The sequence below is a fragment of the Trachemys scripta genome, chromosome 4 (assembly GCF_013100865.1).
Source record: "Trachemys scripta elegans isolate TJP31775 chromosome 4, CAS_Tse_1.0, whole genome shotgun sequence".
In the NCBI taxonomy this organism is placed as follows: domain Eukaryota; kingdom Metazoa; phylum Chordata; order Testudines; family Emydidae; genus Trachemys; species Trachemys scripta.
The window spans coordinates 20,246,044-20,270,314 of NC_048301.1; the positions used below are offsets into that span (position 1 = coordinate 20,246,044).

At 43.1% G+C, this 24,271-nt stretch overlaps 2 protein-coding genes across 4 annotated transcripts in view; one reads left to right on the plus strand and one right to left on the minus strand.

The window, feature by feature from the left end:
• TDRD9 (tudor domain containing 9) overlaps window positions 1-20,565 on the minus strand; it is a 162,821-nt gene extending 142,256 nt beyond the window's left edge. For all 3 annotated transcript variants that reach the window (XM_034768443.1, XM_034768442.1, XM_034768444.1), the window contains exon 1: window positions 20,320-20,565. In XM_034768443.1, coding sequence (XP_034624334.1) covers window positions 20,320-20,474 — 155 coding nt within the window. In that variant the 5' untranslated portion in view covers window positions 20,475-20,565. The remainder of the gene's footprint in view (window positions 1-20,319) is intronic.
• Window positions 14,553-15,954, plus strand: RD3L (retinal degeneration 3 like). Its single transcript, XM_034768445.1, has 2 exons — window positions 14,553-14,851; window positions 15,657-15,954. The coding sequence occupies exons 1-2, from the start codon at window positions 14,553-14,555 to the stop codon at window positions 15,952-15,954; spliced, it is 597 nt and encodes a 198-aa protein (XP_034624336.1).
• Window positions 20,566-24,271: the final 3,706 nt, after the last annotated feature.

The following is a 24,271-nucleotide window of genomic DNA, read 5'->3' on the forward strand; positions in this document are numbered from 1 at the left end:
TCAGGGCTTTATATTTACATTCTAAATAAAAAAAACTGAAAGTGGAAGCACAACAACAGGAAGTCACTAGTGGAAATATTATTACTATTCTGAATTAGGGCAGTGTAGCCATCAAACATTGAGTTACAAAATATAAAAGCTGAACTAAGGCAAGGATGTTTAAGAGTCAATGAGTTTTATGCTCTTAACTCCCTAAGGCTCTGTAACAATGGATTTTTCAAAATTTAAAAGACATACTATTTTCTCAAAATAAAAGCTTTATATTTAAAAATATAAAATGACTGCACAGTTGTTTCTCATGCTAGTTACTGAACTTTCCTCCTCTTAGGAAGTTACAAATCAAAAAGAGTCCACTGGCACAACTACAAGTTTCAGTTGAAGACTAAACACCAAAAAACAAACCCCACCATAATATTCATATTTTGAAGAATGGAAAAGAAAACTTTTGGTTTCAGACAAAACTATTTAGTTTCAGTGTCTGAAAAATAACAGCTTTTTACTATAACAATAGTTCTTTGAGACTTTCTGTATCCTGCCAACTCTACAGCAAAAGAAAGAGTAGCAGCCACTAACGCCAGGGAGAAAGCCACACACTCACCACAATTGCAGACAACACCCCTGCTACCTAAAGAGGGGTTTGGGGGAAGGAGGACCTTCGTGATCAGAGGACACTTGGGATACCCTGCTGAGCTCTGTGGAATTGGCTTCCCCTTTGTGATCTCTGAGCTCCATCTTCTCTCCTCTGGTCTTTTGCTTCCACAGGACAATTTGGAAGAGCAACATGAACCACTCACTCAGGATACTAAAATGAGCTGTCACAGCAGGTTGTGTAACCCTTCATACCATAATTGTCCCCCTCCTTTCTTACATGCTTTAATAGGTGAAATCATTGAAACGTTTACATTATTGTAACTCACCATACAAATTAATCCATCATAGAGATGCATAAGGCAGTTTCCCTCTCTCAAGCTATTGTTTTGGACTCTCTGCAGACCTCTATATAGTGGCTACACACTGTTCATCTTTACAAGGTCTTCTTCACAACCATAAAGGCTAGAAACTTTCATAAAACAAAAAATGATCCTAGGGAACAAAGTAGCAGGCTTCTAAGTTAGTGTAACTCAGCCTAGATCAAGCCCTGGAAAGAAATGCTTTGTAGGCCAGGCAGACTGTGCTACATTCCAAAACAGCCACATGAAGGTTAGTGTCTAGAGGCCTTGAATTAGAATACTGAAGCGTCCATTATCAACACTGCAGACAGACCGATTGAAGAGGTACCATTTCAAGCACATCCTGACTTCTTCACCCATCACAAGGAGAGCAAAATCATAGAAGGAAGTGATCTGTCAGTCTACACTATTCAGGAGAAGGAGGAAACATGCTCAGCCAGCCTTGCAATTGTGGTCTAGCCACAAGAGACCACAAGGCTAAAAATTAAAAGGAAAAAACACAACACACTAGCAATTCTACAAAGCTCATACCAGTGCTCAAGAATCATCTGAAGTGCAGTTCAGGTCTTCCTTGAATTAATTCCTGTTTCAACTAGAACACAATTTTTTGAAAAACTTATCTTCATTTAAAAATTGCCATTGATGGAGAATCCACCATAGCCCTTGGTAAATTACTCCAACAGTTAATTTACCTTCACTACTAAAAATCTGAGCCTTATTTCCAGGCTGAATTTGTTTAGTGTCAGCTTCTAGCCATTGGATCTTGTTATACTTTTGTCTGCTAGACTGAAGAGCTCACTATTGAATAACTTTTCTCCGTGTAGGTACTTAAAGACTATGACCAGGCTATAACCTTCTCTCCGATAAGTTAAGCAAATTGAGTTCAAGACTCTCACAACAAGATGTTTTCTAATTCTACTTCTCTGAACCCTCCCCAATTTATCAACAGCCTTCTTAAATTGTGGACACCAGACCTGAACACAGTATTTCAGTAGCTAAATACAGAGGTAATACAACCTCCCTATTCCTACTTGATAGTCTCCTGCTTATACATCCAAGAATCGTATTAGCCCTTTTGGCTACAGCATTGCTCTGGGATCACATGTTAAGCTGATTACCCACCATAACCCCTAAGCACTTCTCAGAGTCACTGCTTTCCAGGATAGCACACTCCATCCTGTAAATATGACCTACATTCTTTGTTCCTAGAAATATACATTTACGTTTGGGGTGACTTTGTTATCTTTACTATGTGTGTTTGTGGTGTGCTTGCTGCTTGACTGAAGTATATATAGTGTAGTCTGTTTAGGGGACTGCATGCTGAGCCTAGCGGCCTGCTAGGCAAGGCTGACAGAACTTCTTAACAAGGCTTTGATCCCCAAGCCCTTTACCACTTATCGACCCTTAGCTAGGGGGCCAAGCTCCTCAGGGAGAACAGGGGTTTAAAAAGCAGATTCCTAAGTGACCAAAGGAGCAGCTAACGGGGGGGGGGGTTGCGAGGGAGTTGAGAATGTGGGCAGGAGGCGCTAGATACGTTTAAAGAATGTTAATGAAGTGTAAGGCAATAAACATCCCCTGATAAAAACAAAACAATAAAGAAAAGAGCTACAAGGGTAAAAAGAGAATGCAGCCAGAAGTCCAGCAACAGAGTGGGGGCTATCCAGTTTATTGCACTGAACGCAGCATGTACAATTACCTGCCTTTTCGGTGGGTGATGTATGTGTGCATTCGGTGCAAGGAGCTCCTGTCCCTCACAGACTGCACACAGGCTTTGGAGACCAGAGTGGCTTAACTGCAGGAGGTACGGGAGACAGATACACATAGATGAGACTTTCTGGAACACAGTAGAATGGTCCCACCCCCAGTCTGACAACCTCTGTGCTGTTGAGGAGGAGGTAAGTCTCAGGGAAGGAGAACATCAAACTGGAGCAGAGGGTAATGATCCTATAGTTGGGTCCCTCCTCCCAGATGATGTCATGGTATCCTCTCACACTGAGGATACCTCTCCTGGGGAGGGAACACCAATTACTAGGAAGAGACAGGTAATAGTAATGGAGGATTCAATCATTAGAAACACAGATAGCGGAGTCTGTGATGACTAGGAAAACCACATGGTGACTTGCCTTCCAGGTGCAAAGGTTGCGGATCTCTCATGACATCTAGACAGACTTATGTGTAGTACTGAGGAGAAGCTGGGTGATCATGATACATATAGGTACCAATGACACAGGGAAGGATAGAAGAGAAGTCCTGGAGGCCAAATTCAGGTTGCTAGGTAAACGATTGCATGCACCATCCGGAGGATGGAGTGGTGCTCCAGCAGGCCGAGATAGCCTGGGTTCATCATCACCTTCAGTTTCTGCAGGGAAGTGTTTGCAGCCACTGCCCGAGTCTATTGTCTCCCTCCCTCCTGCCTTGTAGAGTGTGAGGCTACATTAACAACAAGAGCCCCTTGAGGGCTCAGCCGAGAGCTAGTTCATCGTTTAGCAGCAAGGCATTCCCTGGGAAATATCCCACCTGATATCAACACGGTTGCTTTAGGAAAAGCTCATGAGCAGATCCCCAGAAATCCTCTGATTAGTGACTGCAGGGAGATTTGGTGAAAGGGGAACTGCTATAACGTGCATGAGAAAGAAACAGAAGGGGCTCAAGGAGCTGATATAGGACATTGTTCCAGTGGCCCTGTGCAAGTCTGTTTTAAATGTAATAATGGAGGGCTCATTGTGATTGTACTGTACAGTATCACCCAGCATCATGAGTCAAAAACGTCTAGCAAGTGATAGTGGAGTGCCTAGCAGTAGCAGTACCACTAGCAATAAGAAAACCAGGAAAACCATTAGTTTGGGTACTAAATTAGACATTTTAAGGCATTTTGATGCAGGCGAGCATGCAGTAGACTTTGACATCACTCTAGGTCTTACTCCGACCACTGTGAGAACAATTCGGAATAATGCCGACAAGATCAGGGCTAGTGCTCGGTGTATAACACCACTTAGTGCTACTAAAATAAATTGATCAAGAAGTACTTTGATGGAAAACATGGAGCTTCTTCTCTCAGTGTGGATAGAGGACCAAAATCAGCAGAACATACCTCTAAATTTGCTAGTGATACAAGGCTAAGGGCAAAAAGTGTGTATGACGATTTGAAGAGACACCAAGGTGAAGAATCAGGAACAGAGATGTTCACAGCATGTCGGGGATGGTTTGATTGGTTCAAGAGGCGCTTCCACCTGCATAACATCAAGATGTCCGGCGAGGCGGCTAATCCCGATACTGTAGCAGCTAAAAAATTCCCTATCTCAAGAAAATAATTGAAGGTGACTACTCCCCTAAGCACGTTTTCAATGTCGATGAAACAGGCCTCTACTGGAAGAGGATGCCTGAACAGGCTTACATTTTCAGAGAGGAGAAGACAGCACCCGGATTTAAAGCAGCTAAAGACCACCTAACCTTGCTTCTATGGGGTAATGCTGCCGGAGACATGAAGATGAAACCACTGACAGGGTAGCAATCTGAAACACCATGCGCTCTCAAGGGATTTTCAAAGGAACACCTTCTGGTCATTTGGAGATCCAGTAAGAAGGACGGATAACTGGAGCTATTTTTTCAGAATGGCTGACTCTCTATGCTGTCCCTGCATGGAAGGAGTACTGTGCCAAGAAAAATCTTGATTTCAAGATTTTATTACTTATTGATAATGCATTGGGTCATCCAATCAACCTGGACGACCTGTGCGAAAACGTCAAAGTTGTCTTTCTGCCATCTAACACCACATCACTCATCCAACCCATGGACCAAGGAGCCATCGCTGCATTTAAGGCATATTACTTATGCCATACTTTCAACTAGCTCATCATAGGCACCAATGGGGAAGGCAAGGCTACATTTCAGCAATTTTGGCATGACTACAACATCCTCAAATGCATCAATAACATCAGTGAGTCCTGGGCTGAAGTTACTCCGGCATGCATGAACAGTGTGTGGGGGATGTTGCGGCCTGAATGTGTCAATGACTTAAAAGGATTTAAAGATGCTGTCTCCGCTATGAAAAAAGATATCCTTGGCTTGGCCAAGAAGGCGGGTTTTGATGAGGTGGAAGAATCTGACATTACATAACTTCTGCAATCACATGGAAAAGTGCTAACCAATGAAGATCTGATTTCACTAGAGGTGATGAGAGCAATGGAAGAAGAGGGCCAAGGACTAAAAGAAGAAAAACCCACCAAAATTTGACTGCCAAATGTCTGTCTTTCTGAAGCTTTCCAAATGACTGAAGCTGGCTTGCAAATCCTTAGTGATGACCATCCCGAGAGGGAACGCAGCTCCAAAGAGATTAGGAAAGTTGGTCATGTAATGAATTGCTATAAAGAAATTTACAAATTAAAAAAAAAAGGAAAGCAAAACAATCTCTAGATGTGTTTTTTCAAGTTGGAAAAGTTCAGCAAGAACAGCAAGAAGAGCAGCCAGACGATCCACCCTCTTCCACCCTCTGACTCTACCACCTCTACCAAGCTTCACAATCATCGTTGCTGAGTGCAGTATTAAATTGTTTGTTTAAAATTGTTTACAATTTATACCTGTATTAAATTGTTTAAGTTTAAAACTTATACTGTATATTTATAGAATGTCTTTTGTCTAGGGAAATTTTTTTCCCTGGAACCTAACCCCCATACACATTTATATTAATTCTTATGGAAAAATTGGATTCGCTTAACATCATTTTGCTTAAAGTTGCATTTTTCAAGAACATAACTACATCGTTAAGGGAGGAGTTACTGTATATCGGCAGGACAGAACAGATAAAACTGGCGGAAGAGTGGCACTATATGTGAAAGAAAGCATAGAGTCAAATGAAGAAAAATCCGAAATTACTCTTGAGGGAATTCTGCAACAAAAATATAAAATTTATGTACACCATATTTTAAAATTCTGCAAAATTCTGCTTATTTTATTTGTCAATAAATAAATGTGCAGGTTCCAGCATGGCAGGTGGGAGCACAGGCCACTGGCTGCCCAGAGGTGGGAGATCACCCTGCATGCCCCCCACCCCCAGGACAGGGACTCAGCGGTGAGGCTGTACCCAACCCTGACTCAGTGCAAGGGCCGGACCTGCCCCCAAAACACTCCAGGGCCCTCCACAGCAGGCACACCAAGATAGCAAGTGAGAGGGACACTCATGCACACCCAGCCATGGCCCTCAATCCAGGTGTGGGGCAAGCTGGTTCAGCCCAGCAGGATCCAAGTGTAGAGGGGCTTGGTGTAGAATGAGAGGGTTCTGTTGGGATGGAGGCTCAGAAGGGGGGATCCAGGTGTGGGGGGAGATCTGGATGCACAGGGGCTTGCTGGAGGGTGCAGGTGAAGGTGGTTGGAGCTCTACATGGGGCTCAGCAAGGGGGGGTTAGGTGCTGGGGGAATGAGGCTTAGGGGCTTGGGGGTCCAGGCGAAGCTGGTTGTGGCTCAGTGGGGTGGAGATCTATGTACAGCAGGCTCGACAGGGTGGTCCAGGTGCAGAGCGGAAGGAGTTTGTCAGGGTGGGAGTTGGAGTATGACAGGCTCAGCAGGGGGGTGGTCTTGGTTCAGGGATGAGGGTCTAGATGCAGGGAGGATGGGGCTTGGTGGAGGGGTCTGGGTGCAGAGGGCTCTGGATGCAGGGGGTGAGGCTCTGTTGGGTTGGGGTTTGGGTATGGGAGGCTTCGTGGGGGCATTCTGGGTGCAGAGGGAGTGAGGCTTGGTGAGGGGGATCTGACTATGGGGGGGTCCAGATGCACAAGGGTTGGGTGGACAGGGGAGCAGCTCCCCATACAGTGACCTCTCCCCCTTGTGGCTGAGGAGCAATGGGGGCAGAAAGCTTCCTGCTGCCAGGGGAGGTTTCTGGGAATGCGTCTGTCCCAGCCCCAACCGCTCCTTACAGTAAAGGGGAAGCTAGTAGCTGAGCCCGGTGCAAGGTAGGAGCCACCAGCTTTAGGTATCCCCAGCCCCTCCCCCCGGAGTGATTTACCTCTCCACTGGGTGCTCTGGGTGCCTGAAACGATACGACCGCACTCCTGGGGAGAGACATGTGACCACTCATGAGGCTTCCCTTTGCTTTTCTGTCAGAAAGTCATTTTGCTGTAGGGAAGCAAAGAAATCTGCAGGGGGACATGAATTCTGCGCATGCACAGTGGCGCAGAATTCCCCCAGGAGTATTAAATTAACCTAACTGTACCATAGAATCTATATGGATAGTAATTCCATGCTTATAACAGTAGGGACCAGGATGGAGATCATGACTGTGAAATGCTCAAGGAATAGATCAAGTCATTTGGGTGGCCACCAGCTCAAAGTTCCTCCCCAGAGCTCCATTTGCAGTCTAAATTATCCTAGGAAGAGCGTGGCTTCAAAGAGGCAGATGAGGACTTAGTAGAAACAGCTACAGAGTATTCTACACTGGGAGCTGTAATTTAGCTTTCTATTTACACACCCAGTGTCTCAGGCACGCTTTTAGTAACTGATCATACCCCCTGCTGTGCAGGCTTGGTGGAAAACTGCAGAGAGGATCCAGCCAGAGACTTCAGCAGTTAGGGGCAGAACTAACCAAAGCAAGGATCCTTGGTCCTTTCAGCATTCAGAGAACTTTCTACGGTTTTGACTGGACCATCTCTGCCCTGTCCCCCTCATCCTGCAGGAGAGGGGGAACACTACAGCAGCCCACCATAGTAGTATTTAATTTCAGAAAGGGGAACTACACAAAAATGAGGAAGTTAAACAGAAATTAGAAGGTACAGTGCCAAAGGTGAAATCCCTACAAGCTGCATGGAAACTTTTTAAAGTTTAGAGGCTCAATTTAAATGTAAGAACATAAGAACGGCCATACTGGGTCAGCCCAAAGGTCCATCTAGCCCAGTATCCTGTCTTTCAACAGTGGCCAAAGCCAGGTGCTTTTAGAAGGAATGACCAGAACAGGTAATCATCAAGTGATCCATCCCCCGTCGCCCATTCCCAGCTTCTGGCAAACAGAGACTAGGGACACCATCCCTGCCCAGCCTGACTAAAAGCCACTGATGGACCTATCCTCCATCTAATTCTTTTTTGAACCATGTATATGCCAAATTAAAAAACAGTGAGAGGACCAAAACAGTGCCACCGTGGCTAAACAATAAATAGAAGTGGTTAGAGACAAAAAGACATCCTTTAAAAAAAATGGAAGTTAAATCCAATTGAGAAAAATAGAAAGGAGCATAAACTCTGGCAAGTGAAGTGTAAAAATATAATTAGGAAAGCCAAAAAAGAATTTGAAAAACAGCTGGCTAAAGACGCAAAAAGAAACAGAAAAAAAAAAAAGAAGTACACCAGAAGCAGGAAGCCTGCTAAGCAATCAGTGGGGCCACTGGACAATTGAAATGCTAGAAGAGCACTCAAGGATGATAAGGCCATTCTGGAGAAACTAAATTAATTCTTTGCATCAATGTTCTGAGGATGTGAGGGAGAGTCCCAAACCTGAGCCATTTTTTTTAGGTGACAAATTTGAGCAACTGGCCCAGATTGAGGTGTCATTAAGAGAAGGTTTTGGAACAAACTGATCAATTAAACAGTAATAAGTCACCAGGACCAGATGGTATTCATCCAAGAGTTCTGAAGGAACTCAAATTTGAAATTGCAGAACTGTGGTATGTAACCTATAATTTAAATCGGCTTCTGTACCAGATAACTGGAGGATAGCTAATGTGATGCCAATTTTTAAAAAAGGCTCCAGAGCCAATCCTGGCAATTACAGGCCGGTAAGCCTAACTTCAGTACCAGGTAAACTGGTTGAAACTATAGTAAAGAACAGAATTATCAGAAACATATATGAACATGATTAGTTGGAGGAAGAGGCAACATGGTTTTTGTAGAGGGAAATCCTGCCTCACCAATCTACTAGAAATCTTTGGGGGGGGGGGGTGCAACAAGCATGTCGATAAGGGTGATCCAGTGGATATAATGTACTTGGACTTTCAGAAAGTCTTTCACACAGTCCCTAACCAAAGGCTCTTAAGCAAAGTAAGCAGTCATGGAATAAGATGGAAGGTCCTCTTATGGATCAGTAAGTAGTTAAAAATAGGAGAGGAAGGGTAGGAATAAATAGTCCGTTTTCAGAATGGAAAGAGATAAATAGTGGTGTCCCCCAGGGGTCTGTACTGGGACCAATTCTGTTCAACATATTCATAAGGAAGGATCTTATCAAAACTGCTTAAAGAGATTCAAGCAAGTAGTTCACTCTGGCACATGCACTTCTTGCTACGAGAGAGCGCACGACTGAACACACAGCTGCCCTGCTAAACAAGTCAAGAGGAAGTCTAAGAAATGGAGATGGGAGAGAAGGCTAGTGAGTCCAAAAGGTGACTGGCTGCCTTCTGGCCTTATCTGCGTAACAAGAGGAGCTACCACTGAAGTTCAGAAAGGGCTATTATTAATTAAAATGGAGAAGCAGCAACGGTTGAGTACATTGCCAACTCGCCAGATGTATAACAGTGGGGCACCCCAAGTAGAATACTAGAAATAGCATTGCATACATTTACTGTGATCTAGAAAAGGAGGTAAATGTTGTGGTAACAATTTGATGACAAAATTTAAATTAGTAAATTTATAGGAAGGATTGTGATCGATTCCTGAAGAACATAAGGAAACTAGATAACTGGGCAACACAATGGGCAGTTTAAGTTAGAGAAAATTGCAAGGTAAGCCTACAATTTGAGATTTTTCTATACACTGATTAGTTTATTTATCTCAGGAAAGAGCTAAAAAATATTGTGGAAAACTAATTGAAGACATCTGCTTGATCTGCAGCAGCAAAATAAATTCTGCTTGATCTGCAGCAGCTGTATTGAGCAAGAGATAGGAAAAATATACAGAATTGTATCAACTGATGGTATGGTTTCACCTAAGTATTACACATAGTTTTTGTCATTATATCTTAAAAATGACTGAAAAAGATTCAGAGGAGGACAATGAAAATGGTAAAAATGTACTGATTTGGGGGTGGGTGGAGAGAAGGAGGTTAAAGGACTACGGGTAAAATTTTCAGAAGTTACTGAGGTTCCTAAGTCTTAAAGTCAATGAGACCTATGCTCCTAAGTGCCTAAATCACTTTTGAAAGTGTGATTTATAAGTGCTTCTGAAAGTTTTCCTCCAGGTCTACTAGGTGAGGAAGGAAAAACAAGAGTGAGGAGAGAGAGTACAGATTGCTAACATAATGAATGATCTCAAAAAAGCCAGTTAGATGCATCTATTTCCAATAAAATAAGAACCAGAGAGCACTCACAATTTAAAGGCCACATATTTAATGTTAAGAAGGAAATACTTTGTGCCATTTGTAATTTAACTATGGAACTACGTGAAGGATATCATTGAGGCAAACAGCTTGGTAATTTTTAATAAGAATTTATTTATGTAAGTAATAATAGCAGCTATAATTTATTAATTCTGATAAAATTCCTTAATACTTCAGGGTATAAGTTAATTTACCAGCTGAGGCCAAGCAGAAATGTCCACCTAATGGTACTCTGGTAAGTGGTAGGAATTATGCCTCCCGAGGAAGCATTCAGGATTGGCCACTGGATATCAGACCAGATTAACTATTGCTCTGCTTTGAATCATCCCTAATTCCTCACTGAATCGGGATCTGAAGGCACATATAGTATGGATGCTGAGTTTCACTGTTTTATGCCAGTAGAATGTTAAACATTTTCAATTTATATCCCCACAAAATACATTAAGGTAACAAGCAAAGCACTGTAGATACAATATCTTTAAAGACTGCTCACTGTGGTTTTAAAGTCATGTATCTTCCAGTATTCACCTGCTTGCTTTTTAAAGTTTATATTGTCCATGAATACTCAAGGAGCTAATAGAAGAGGTATCTGAGCCTCTAACTATTATCTTTGGAAAATCATGGGAGACGGGAGAGATTCCAGAAGACTAGAAAAGGGCAAATATAGTGCCCATTTATAAAAAGGGAAATAAAAACAACCCAGGAAACTACAGACCAGTTAGTTTAACTTCTGTGCCAGGGAAGATAATGGAGCAAGTAATTAAGGAAATCATCTGCAAACACTTGGAAGGTGGTAAAGTGACAGGGAATAGCCAGCATGGATTTGTAAAGAACAAATCGTGTCAAACCAATCTGATAGCTTTCTTTGATAGGATAACGAGTCTTGTGGATAAGCTGTGGATGTGGTATACCTAGACTTTAGTAAGGCATTTGATACAGTCTCGCATGATATTCTTATCGATAAACTAGGCAAATACAATTTAGATGGGGCTACTATAAGGTGGGTGCATAACTGGCTGGATAACCGTACTCAGAGAGTTGTTATTAATGGTTCCCAAGCCTGCTGGAAAGGCATAACGAGTGGGGTACTGCAGAGGTCTGTTTTGGGACCGGCTCTGTTCAATATCTTCATCAACGACTTAGATATTGGCATAGAAAGTACGCTTATTAAGTTTGCGGATGATACCAAACTGGGAGGGATTGCAACTGCTTTGGAGGACAGGGTCATAATTCAAAATGACCTGGACAAATTGGAGAAATGGTCTGAGGTAAACAGGATGAAGTTTAACAAAGACAAATGCAAAGTGCTCCATTTAGGAAGGAAAAATCAGTTTCACACATACAGAATGGGAAGAGATTATCTAGGAAGGATACGGCAGAAAGGAATCTAGGGGTTATATTGGACCACAAGCTAAATATGAGTCAACAGTGTGATGCTGTTGCAAAAAAAGCAAACGTGATTCTGGGATGTATTAACAGGTGTGTTGTGAGCAAGACACGAGAAGTCATTCTTCCGCTCTACTCTGCGCTGGTTAGGCCTCAACTGGAGTATTGTGTCCAGTTCTGGGCACTGCATTTCAAGAAAGATGTGGAGAAATTGGAGAGGGTCCAGAGAAAAGCAACAAGAATGATTAAAGGTCTTGAGAACATGACCTATGAAGGAAGGCTGAAAGAATTGGGTTTGTTTAGTTTGAAAAAGAGAAGACTGAGAGGGGACATGATACCCTTTTAGATACCTGAAAACTGCTGTCATAAGGAGGAGGGAGAAAACTTGTTCACCTTAGTCTCTAAGGATAGAACAAGAAGCAATGGGTTTAAACTGCAGCAAGGGAGGTCTAGGTTGGACATTAGGAAAAAGTTCCTAACTGTCAGGGTGGTTAAACACTGGAATAAATTGCCTAGGGAGGTTGTGGAATCTTCATCTCTGGAGATATTTAAGAGTAGGTTAGATAAATGTCTATCAGGGAATGTCTAGACAGTATTTGGTCCTGCCATGTGGGCAGGGGACTGGACTCTAGGTCCCTTCCCGTCCTAGAATCTATGTATTGTACATCAGTTTATTTTCTGATACAATACAATTTGATACACTTTTGGGGGGAAAAAAGTGGTGACACACTAACTATACTGGAAGAGAGGTGGCAGGAAACATTTTAATTTCAACTGAAAATTTGTGACGACAGTTCTGTCATTATAAGCCCAGCTCTTTTCCTTTTTCATAGTACCATATACAATGCAATGTGAAAACCTTCCAGTTGAAGATGATTAATACTGACATCTGAATTTTTCCAATGTATAAGTAGTATCAGCTTTAATAACATCCATACACGTCATCCTTTATGTTGCATGACATTTGGAACAGATTTACACAACCCTTGTTCTTCCAACAGTTCAACAAAACAGTGGAGAGGTAAAAGCAGGAGAGAACAATACTTATAGTAGAAGAGAGAGTCATTAAAACAAACAATACAGAGAGCAGAATAGAAGGCATTTCATATATCATGCCTGCTGTTTAGATTAATAGGAACAGACCTGATAACTGGAACGGAAAATGGCTGCTTCAGCGACCTTTAGCATGAACAATATCATCCCTGAAAATGAATCTTGAAGTGGATATTTTCCAATATAATCAACAAGAAAAAAGAACAAGAGATACACGTTCAGTTAAGGGAGGAAAAAAAACTCTATGGTAAGGCTTAAAATCCTGTTTTTACTTCAGTCTGAGTTTAATTTATGCCATTGTTCTAACCCTTTATCCATTATAATTAGATTAATATATTTTCCATGGGGTACTGTAGTGTTGCAAAGTTGCTTCTTTAACTACATTTGAAATGATAATTAAAAATGCTAACAGCTAAACACTACAACTAAAAACAGTTTTAATACTATGAGATGAAATTCATCAGAAAACAGAGTATTACAATAGCCTAAAAATCTCTGAGCAACTACCTTGTAAGTCGCTCTTTACTGTCACAGCTCAGTTAAGATGAGCTTTCACAAGATCTAACCAGAAAATGATTATCGTTACACATTTACAACTGTAAACAGAAACAGCCTAATATACATTTCCCCCACACTAACAGAAGAGGAAAAATCTTTAGCATCTAAATGATCTGAAAGTTTAGACAGACAATAAAAGGAACAGTTATTTTTAGAGCTCTAAAGGCATAAAAATACAGCACCAAATTGTGACCTACAGCTATGCACAGCCAAGCATCACATCATGTGACAGTCTTAACTTTAGCTAGGAGCGCATCTGTAGCTGCTTCAGATATCATTATTCGTCTGACGACCAACAATACCTTTGGATGTATTTAGCAACAAGCATCTGAAATCGCTGCCATCTTTTTTTAAATTGCTGCCATAGGCAGAACTCAATTCAAAGGTAGGAGACCTTAATGGACTTTGTGGAAAGTACTTGGTTGCCAATGCTAGGTCAACAGGATTTCTCTCTACTTTACAAGATGAATTAAGCTTAAAAACAGAAGGAATCGAAATCTCATGCTCAGTCCAGATAGTTATTCTTCCAAGCACAGTTTAAGTGAGTAAATGGGGAAACTCTTTTTCTTTCAATAGTGGCTAGTCTGGAAACAGAATATGCTAGAATAAGAAGAGATCTCAATTCAAGCAAACTCAACCGCAACAACTTGTTCACAAACAAGTGCATCAAAGGTACAGTATGTTATTTTACCCAAGTTAGTGTACTGTTTTGTAATAAATGTGACTACAAGTTACACGTACAAAATAAAAATATGTAATTTAAACTATTTCTATTATAGTTTTCCAGATGCTAATGAGTAAATAAGAAAATTTATTAAAAATAAAATACAGGTATGGAATTTTAAAGAGTGAAAAATGCAGAATCACACTACCTATCTCTAAAAATTGATCAACAACTGCTTAAGAATTGCTTTAACTGCAAGTTTATTATTTTGAACGTCATATGTTAAAAGCATTTCAGGGTGACAATTTATCAAATGATATTTTCTACTTCGGATGACAATTCAGTTTCAAAGTCTAGTAAATTTTAGTATGATTTAATGGTGCAGATAAAACAATTGAAGAGATAAACTGCTACAAGTCTCTTTCAATCTTTGTAAAAATTGTAACGTGTCAGATTTAATTTGAGTTTGGAGGCTTTGATCAGTTATTTCTTAAACTGTATTGCAAAATATTTTAACATTGAGCATATGCCCATCTATATCAATGCACCACATAAAGCATTCTGAATTTTCCATTAATCTTTTTCATGGAAAACAAATACTACAGTTTACAATACAAAGCGCTATAATGTTCAATCTTCTCATAGCTACAAAATGCCGCTTTTTGGTTGGATGAAATGGTCAAAAAATGATTCCTACAAATCTGCACAATATCCTGGCTCAGAAGTAGTGACCAAGACCCTGCTGAGGGAATTGAAATGGCACCTGAAAGAACGTGAAAGATTAGTACAAGAGATTGAAAATGAACAAAAAGTCCAGAAAAATGGTGTGGATTACAACTGGTTGAAGAACTACCAAAATCCACAAGCCACAATCCCAGCTACTGAACAAAGGCAGCTTGAAGTCCTTTGTTCACAAATTCAACCTTGCCAAACTGGAACTGTTCTTAGCAGGTAACAATTTTTCTTTCTTATTATTGTAATTGTCACTTTCTAGGCAATTAATTTCCCCCTTATTCTAGTTCAACATTCCAGTTCAAAGTTGTTAAAATTTGGTTGTGTTTTTTTCCCCCCAAAGTAACAATGATCAGAAATTTAAATGAAGACTTATTTGTATAGCTTCCTATAGCTTTTCTAGAAATAAAACTCTTTAATTTTATAACACAGTACACTGTCTTCTATAATGCCTTTTTATTGCATGATCTTCAAAGTACCAGAGAGGTATACAATGCTTAGACATCTGACACCCATCATTTACCTGATGACCACAGAATTGAGTTAGAGTATTAACACAACAACATTTTACATACAAGCCTCCAATCTCTTCACATTTTAAAGGGATTGCAATTAAGCATGTCTCAACATTTAGTTAAAACACACATTAATAATTAACTTTTTCTATGTGATTTTTAATATATAAATTCCCCAAATGATGTATTTGTATATATTTTCCAGGGCTGTGTGGGAAGAACAGAACCTATGCTCCCTTTAAAGCCCAGAAAATACTTGAGGGCAAAGTCAGTTTGAATCAATTTACCAAGATGGCTTAATACAAAAAAACACCCTAGTATCCACTGATCGTAACAGTTGTACTGCATCCAAATGCATTGTAGGAGCTTTTTTATTTTTTAGAAGAAAAGAAACAAGTGAGGCCAGAAAATAGTTTTTTCCCCTAAAAAAGGGAAGAGGAAGAAAAGTGTGCTGGAATAGTTTTCAGCACTGACAAATTAGATTTCAATTCTTTTCTTTTCGTTTCTAGATTTCGTGAAGTTTTGGCAGAAAATGATGTCTTACCTTGGGAAATAGTCTACATATTCAAGCAAGTTTTAAAAGATTTCCTAACTACTATTGAGAAGGAAAACCAACAAGACCAACTGGTAGATGTATGGAATACAAATTGCTCTGAACACTTCACAGTGCCTGGTGACAGCTCTAACAAATCGGACAAAGATGAAATTCCCACAGTTTCAAGTTACGTTGACAAAAATACACAGAGCATGTTTCCCACTTTTTCTCACCGAATCTGGAATCTTCCATATTACTATCCATCAAGTTAAAATTTTTCTTCAGTTATCTGAATTCCCTTTTATCATCCCAATTCAGAGACGTAAAAACATATAGGAATAAGAAATATGACATGCTCCCCTTTGTTGCAACCTCAGAATTTTAAATCCCTAATTATAGTCTCTATACATTTTACAAACTTTAATTAAAATCATTACCCTTTTTACCATTACTATTCCAAAGATGTTGTGTTTAAAGGAACCTTTTAATATAAAGAGATAAAAAATATAACTGTAGATCTTTCCAAAAAATGTTGAAACTATCCTGTTTGTACTGTACCTCTAGCATCTACTGTAACAAGCAATAGCTATTATCCATATTTCAAAATCCGATCACTGTGCAAAATGTTAGCAGGGACTTCTGTTCAGTAATCTACATAGTTTTTTGAGATTCTTCTAAGGAAACAATATACAGTGTGTGAGGTATGCTTTAAAACAGTAATCAATTTATTCAATATAACTGAGGAGAAGTTCTGATGATGAAAACTATTTCACAAGTCCAACAAGAACTTGTAAAGAGAAAATAATCAAACGTTATAACATTGTACTGTTTATGGTTAGTTTTCTGAACGGTTTTCTGCATACGTTGCAATACTGCAAAGCTCCTCAAATGAAGAGAAACAATCTAGATATTTAACTAGCTTTGGTGGCTGGTTCTCTCTCCTTGAAGAGATTTAGAGATACCTTTTTATTTCAAAATAAACGTGGTTTTACTTCATCTCCTTGCTTTTCTTTGAAAAAGTTAATTCTTAATCAGGGCTGCAGAATAATTTTCAGTGATTTGGTATCTTACAGAATCAGCTTTCTATAGTGGTGAATGTGTCTGAAAACCTGTTCCAGAAATATATATTACTTGAGCATTTGAAATTAAAAAAACCACACACACAAAAGTTTCAATTTTAGTTGTTGCCTCAAGCCATCAATATGGGGTCATAATAAAGTTGTATTAGACCAAGGCTCGGCAACCTTTCAGAAGTGGTGTGCCGAGTCTTCATTTATTCACTCTAATTTAAGGTTTGGCGTGCCAGTAATACATTTTAATGTTTTCAGAAGGTCTCTTTCTATAACTCTATAATATATAACTAAACTATTGTTGTATGTAAAGCTTCATTTAAAATTAAATTAAAATGCAGAGACCCCTGGACCGGTGGCCAGGACCCAGGCAGTGTGAGTGCCACTGAAAAATCAGCTCGCATGCTGCCTTTGGCAGGCATGTGATAGTTTGCCTACCCTTGTATTAGACTCAAGTGACATGTAGTAACTGTGGCCGCAACTGGCACAATTAGAGCAGAAAAATCAATGAACATGATGCAAAAACCCACTTTTGCTGCAATTGTGAAAGGGCTAGATTTAATTCTCACCATCACAGAAGAAAGATTTCTGCACACTTTTGTTACACATAAAGCTTCTTTCTCCAGATGTTCTTTCCTTTTGTTAGTCTGTCACACCATTAAAAAAAAAGAAAATTGGCCCCAATTCTAAGTTTCTTTTCACAGAGGCACTATGGAGAAACACTTCCTCTGCTTATTCTCCTACAACAGAATACCAGTAAGACACTTCGATAGAGTTCCTCAACACGTAGAGAAAGGAAAACTGAAGCTTTGAGAGATATTCATCTATAGATTTCCAGATTAAAAAATAAAGGTTACAATGAAGTTAAGGTTGAGTAGTCAAAACAAGAACACATTAGAATTTTTAACACACTAAACTTTGAAAAGCTTGGAAATACAAAGAACATTCCAAGTATGAAAAACTACCTGGAAAACACACTCATGAGATAAAGGTCACTATCTTCTACCTTGTCTTCATTTAGAGTTTGCAAGGCAGTCTCAAAAAATATAATTTTTTTTTCCTGAAAGTTTAGTTAAGCAAGAATTCGTTTTCCTAAGAGCTTATACTCTTATAACTGCCTATAACTCTAGACATGGAATAGTTTTTCACACCCATAGGAACAGGCCTCCCCATACCTTCTGAGCTTTAGATTAGGCTTGAATAACGACTGGGAGTGGACGGGTCATTATACAAAGTAAAAACTGTTTCTCCATGCTCATTTTTCCCCCTACTGTTACTCACACCTTCTTGTCAACTGTTGGAAATGGGCCATTCTGATTATCACTACAAAAAGTTTTTTTTTTCTCCTGCTGATAATAGCTCACCTAAAAGCTTACCTTAATTAATTACTCGTTACAGTTGGTATGGCAACACCCATTTTTCATGCTCTCTGTGTATATATATCTTCCTACTGTATTTTCCACTGCATGCATCTGATGAAGTGGGTTTTAGCCCATGAAAGCTTATGCTCAAATAAATTTGTTAGTCTCTAAGGTGCCACAGGTACTCCTCGTTCTTTTTAGAATATTTACTAATTCATTGGAGAGTCTATGACAAACCCTGGGAAACGAGAGCGAACCCTCACAAGCATCCTAACGCTCAGCGAGTATCTCTATGCTACAACCAGCAGCAAGTCCGAGATGCACACTCAGGAAACAGCTGCACTTGGGACTGAGCTGCAAGGTTTACACAGCTGTTTTTAGCACCATAGCACAAGCCCAGGTCTGTTGACCCAGGCTCTGAGACTCACTGCCACAGGCTGCGCAGACATACCCAGAGGGGGGGATACCCAGAGGGGTCCCCAGTGAGCTTACATCTCATAGTGGCAGCAGCCCTACAAAAAGCCTCCTGAAACTAATGAGCATTATCAAGTAGGTCTAAAGGAAGGGAGTGAACACTCTCCTGGTCACTCACTCTAGCCTCACCATCATGCAACACTCAGGTCTGCAGAAGCAGAGTTCCTTTCCTACAATTCTCAGGAAGTCCACAGGGAGCAATGACTGTGTGAGAACAGGGAGACTTTGGTGGGAAGAAGTGAAAGAGGCATATCCCATGATTCCTGAGACCTAAGAGAGGGGATTAACCTGTTGAGCCTTTTGATGGACATTTTTTTCACTGTCAAATGTCCTAAATGACCAAGAAGTTATACTTTGAGCTTTCGCTCTGCAAGAGAAAGTGAAAAGTAATTGAATGTTTACAATTCCAGGACTCCGACATGCTATACTATGCATTCCAGAGTTGACCTTCTCTGGTGTAGCTCAAAAAAAAAAAAAGCTAATTTTTTTAATACAATGAACATTTTAGCTATATGCACTAGACCTCTGCTATGGGAGTCCACTTAAGTAGTGGTATCTTTCTATTTTGCCATTTTCTAATAAAAAAGGTAAAGGAGTTGTGAAACTACTTCCTTGTTCGGTCAGGGTATCAAGGCTGAAAAATCAATCACTTATGGTCAAAGCATCACTCTGCTGTAATCTATAACTAACATGGGCTTCCAAAGAAGGCTAGCCTCAAACAATGAGATCAACAGCAGAGTATTCACAGTTAGACACAAAGATTTATGAGCATAGTATACTCCCAATTAACCGATAGCATGGGGGACTGAGATTTTATTCAGATAATTGGGTGTTTGGATAAGTGCAGGAGTGGCAGCAAGCCCTTTGCAGCTCCGCTGTCATGACACTGCTCATTCACTCCTGTTACAGCAGAATGCAGAGGGCTCCCTTTGCTGCCACTCCTGCCCTCCCGATTATTGCAAGCCCAATGTGTGACAGCAGGGCTGCGGTTCTGGAGGAGCAGAGACCAGCCCCCAAGCCAGGACTCTGCTCTGCCAAGTCCACAGCCTTCCCTGAACCTGGAGCCTTCAGGGATCAGGTGTGACCAGCACTGTGGTAGCACAGAAAGTCCTCTGCAGCTCCTCTGTCACAGCCCTGCTCACTCACTCCCACGACATGAGAGCTGCAGAGGACTCCCTGTGCTGCTGTAGAAGCCATTCAATTGCAGGCTGGATAGCTTCCCCCACAGCTAGGGAGGTAGGCTCCTCCTCCTCCTCCTCACGTCCTGGCCAGGGGTACCTACTCTCTATTATCCAAATCTCCATGTTATCTGAATCCTGTTTTTGCCCCCTACACTCCTCCCAACATGAGCTACATGTGGGAAAAGGAAAGGATTCAGATAACAGGGAGGAGGGTTGAATAACCTCAAGCAGGACATACCCACCTTGTGGCTTGTGGAGAAGTAACATCTTCTGGCAAACCAAATGTGCTAAGATAATTTCACTCTTGTAATTAGTGGTCTCTCAAGAACTTCACTCTATCTTAGCTCCCACCTCATGGCTACGTTTCTCAAATGTGTGCCTGTCTATTGCCGCTAATCCCCAGGCCGCTCCCCATCACCTCCCCGCCCAAGGAAACAGCCACAGCTGGGACCCGCTCCAGATCCGTGTCAAAAGCAGGTAGAATAACCCCGGCCCGGCGGCGGGGTCAAACCACCGCACCGCTCCCCTCCCCGGGCGGCTCCCACACTCACCCGGCGGCGGGCGGCTCCCGCACTGCGGGCCTGGCGCCGCGGCGGGGGGCGGACACGGCGGCCTGAGGCTCATCGCCCAGTAACTCGACGTTGGTGACGGTCTTGCCAAGAGTGAACCAGTCACTGATCTGGTCGAGTGTGAGCTTCCGCAGCATGGCGGGGCCCGGGCCGTAAAGAGCCGGGCTAGAGGTCAGGTTTCCCGCGCGACAGCCGGCCGGACCCGAACTCACAGAGCCCTTGCGCTGCCACGTGCGCCTCGCGCGGTTGGCTGACTCCGCCCCCTGCAGCCCCGCCCTCCAGCCACGTGCTCACACTGCGCAGCCGCGGCCAGGAGGCGGGGTGCTCCGTTTCCTGCGCTGCCTTGCGCGAAGGTCCCTTCACATCTCTTCTTGGTCCTTACAAATCCTTCGTGCAGTGCTATGGATAACCCCCCACTACAGCTTCCTCCCCTCCCACACCTCGTAGGGCACCAACCCAACCGCACCCTTTCCTTCCTGCATCCCTGCCAACGTCTCCCGCATGCCAGGGTAATGCACCTCTCCCTCCCTGAATCCCAGCCACGGTCAGCAAATGCCCCTAGACTCTCCCGGACAATAGCATCCCCGTGTAACCATCCCCATAAGTTACACACACCCCATAACCCGTATGACTCCCACCTGGCAAATCCTGCTCCCTGCCTCTAAAACAAGCCACCCCCCAGACTGCATGGGGAAGGCCATGCAGGACACGGGTTGTGTTCCCTCCCGCAGGAGGCGCTGTGGGGGGACTAAGGTCTGTTGGGGATTCTCTCCATCGGGGCAGTGCAGGGGGGCTCTTGCGCTGGGTTGAAGTCGCACAGAAGGAACAGCCGAGCGTGCTCCCTCCCCCCACCGAAAGGCTACAGGGGAAGGGGCAGGGCTCTGAACTATCTCCTCCGGGGGAGTAATGGTGGGCATAGCGCTGAGCGGGCTCTTCCGCAGTAGCGGGTGCTGTGAGGAGGCAGGGCCTCGAGCGGGCTTTAAGGCAATTGGCGGGGGGCGCAATAAGAGACAGGGCGTTGAGAAGCGCGGGTTTTCTTGCAGGCGTGCAGTGGCGGAGGGAAGGTCACTGAGTAGGTTGCATGGCGGGGGAAGGGCGCTGAGGCGAGGGCAGAGCGCACTTTAGCTGAGGTAGCGGGCCTTGCTAGTGGAGCTCCCGCTCCTCGCTGGCCTAGGGGGAGGGGCGCCGCCGCCGCCGCCGACGTTCTAGCTTCTCCTCTCGTTGGCGGTTCTTTTCCCAGCGTCCCGAGCGCGGCAGCAGCGGCAGTTCCATTCCGTGACCTTCGCCAACCGCCCGTGTGTCTCCGGCTGCAAGGTGGGTTCGGCCAGGTTTGTCCTGCTGAGGGAAGGCGGCTTCCCCCGGGTCTGCCGCGAGCGCGGCTGCGGCCTTCTTCGGGCGCTGTAGGCCCGCGGGATTCATGCCGGGGCCGGGGCTCGGCTGCCAAGAAGCCCGGGGGGGAGGAGCCGGCCCGGCCCGGCAGTTGGGGAAGAAATCCGGGGGCTGTGCCCTGGCAATGCTGGGGGGAGGGAGAGCGCGGAGATCGGTCGTGTCTGAGCCTGCCCTGCCTCTCCTTAGTGGGGGGGCAAGTTACGTTGTTCGGCAGCCTGCAAACTCGGGGTTCCCTCCGTGGTGATGCACGTTTCCCCTCCAAGGAGGGTGGACGGGATGGCAGGCACTTCATGGTGGGTGAGCCCTTCGCAAAGGCCTTCCCTGCTCTGCAGCGATGCTTTAGATCCCAAAGCACTCCTCGAGTGAACTGGCCAGGGCTCCGCAGCTGTATTAGGCACCTAGTAGCCAGAAGCTGATGTAAAAGATGGGCCAATACCTTGTAGGGTGCCCGGGTTCTTTCCCCCCCCCCCCCCAGTGGCTGAAGGGTGCTGAGCTTTTTAGTGTGTTTATTTAGTGGGGATTTCATTTTAGGCTATTAATGCAATACAGATTTGAAGTTGTACACTCTGCTTTATTTGCTTGCTAGTGGGAGAGAAAGCATTTTGTCTATGTATGTTCCTTTTTTCCTTTTACGTCACAGTCTCCTGTTGCTTTGATAGGTATATGCGTCTGTTAGTCTGCATTGCCTCCTAACCCTTGTTCTAAGCAGAAGCCATTTGAAATGTATGAAATCTTTCTCGTGGTTCTGAATAGCAGCAGTGAAAACACAACACTAAAAAGCAATAGAGGGTCCTGTGGCACCTTTGAGACTAACAGAAGTACTGGGAGCATAAGCTTTCGTGGGTCAGAACCTCACTTCTTCAGATGTAAGTAATGGAAATCTCCAGAGGCAGGTGTATATCAGTGTGGAGATAACGAGGTTAGTTCAATCAGGGAGGGTGAGGTGCTCTGCTAGCAGTTGAGGTGTGAACACCAAGGGAGGAGAAACTGTTTCTGTAGTTGGATAGCCATTCACAGTCTTTGTTTAATCCTGATCTGATGGTGTCAGATTTGCAGATGAACTGAAGCTCAGCAGTTTCTCTTTGGAGTCTGGTCCTGAAGTTTTTTTGCTGTAAGATGGCTACCTTAACATCTGCTATTGTGTGGCCAGGGAGGTTGAAGTGTTCTCCTACAGGTTTTTGTATATTGCCATTCCTGATATCTGACTTGTGTCCATTTATCCTCTTGCGTAGTGACTGTCCAGTTTGGCCAATGTACATAGCAGAGGGGCATTGCTGGCATATGATGGCATATATAACATCGGTGGACGTGCAGGTGATATATATGCCAGCAATGTTATATATGCCATCCCAGTCCCTCAAAAATCCTTTTTACCTAGATGTAACAATATTACAGTATAGAAAAATGGGAGTGTAAGGAGCATTTTCACCTTTAAGGTCTTGTCTTCACTAGTATTTTACCTTGAGTTAGCTAATTTGAATTAAGAACACACCTCTTTTCCCTGTGAAGACAAGCACATTGTGCCACATGATGGCTATTAGGTGGCCTGTGCAAAAAATTTGGTCTCAGTCCACTTTCTAGTGATAAGGTGTCTATTTTGCAAACACTGCCACAGTATAGAGTCGATTTTCTGTAAATTTGCAGTTCTGCAGATTCACTAATTAGTTTAACATTTATTTTAAAATGTGTCCTATAAGAAACTTAGCATGTTAGTATTTTCTTTGTTCCAAACAGGCCCGCCAACAGAAATTCCGGGCCCCATGGCCGTCCCTAGCGGAGATGGGGGCGGAAGTGATGAATCCGTCACTTCTGGGACCACCCACGCTGGTCCGCAGGGCTCCCTAAAGCACAGGGCCCAGTGTGGCCCACCCAGGCGATTTAAAAGGGCCTGGGGCTCCTGGCTGCCACCACTACTGAAGCAGCGGCCAGGGGCCCCCAGGCCCTTTTAAATCACCCCTGGGCAATTTCCCCCATCCCTCACCCCCATCAGCGGGCCTGGTTCCAAATGAGTCTGATCTTAATCAAGGAATAAAACTCTTCAAACTTTCCAGGTAGTTAAAATTCATTGGAATCTGTACATAAGTTATATTTGAGGAAACTAGGCTGTAAATCAGATATGTTATTAGCAACTACTGCACCTAGCTATGATTACATAGCCTATTGATAGTATCAGATCAAAAGTTCAGGTAACTTCTAAAGTGGGTATCATTGTGATATCAGAGGTAACTCTCAGTGGTTTGAGCATTGGCCTGCTAAATCCAGGGTTGTAAATTCAATCCTTGAGGGGGCCATTTAGGGATTTGGGGGCAAAAATCTGTCTGGAGATTGGTCCTGCTTTGAGCAGGGGGTTGGATTAGATCACGGGGTCTCAAACTCAGATGACCTCGAGGGCCGCATCACTGACACCCCCCACTTGCTGCCCCTGGCCCTGCCCCCACTCCACCCCTTCCTTGAGGCCCCGCCTTGCCTCTTCTCACCCCTTTCCTGCCCCCATTCCAACCCCTTCCCTGAAGTCTTCACCCCAACTCTGCCCCCTCCCTGTCCC

Coding starts and splice junctions, on each gene's coding strand:
- RD3L (XM_034768445.1), top strand. CDS start 14,553: ATGCCGCTTTTTGGTTGGATGAAATGGTCAAAAAATGATTCCTACAAA. Junction 14,852..15,656: donor ACTGGAACTGTTCTTAGCAG/GTAACAATTTTT, acceptor TTTCGTTTCTAG/ATTTCGTGAAGTTTTGGCAG.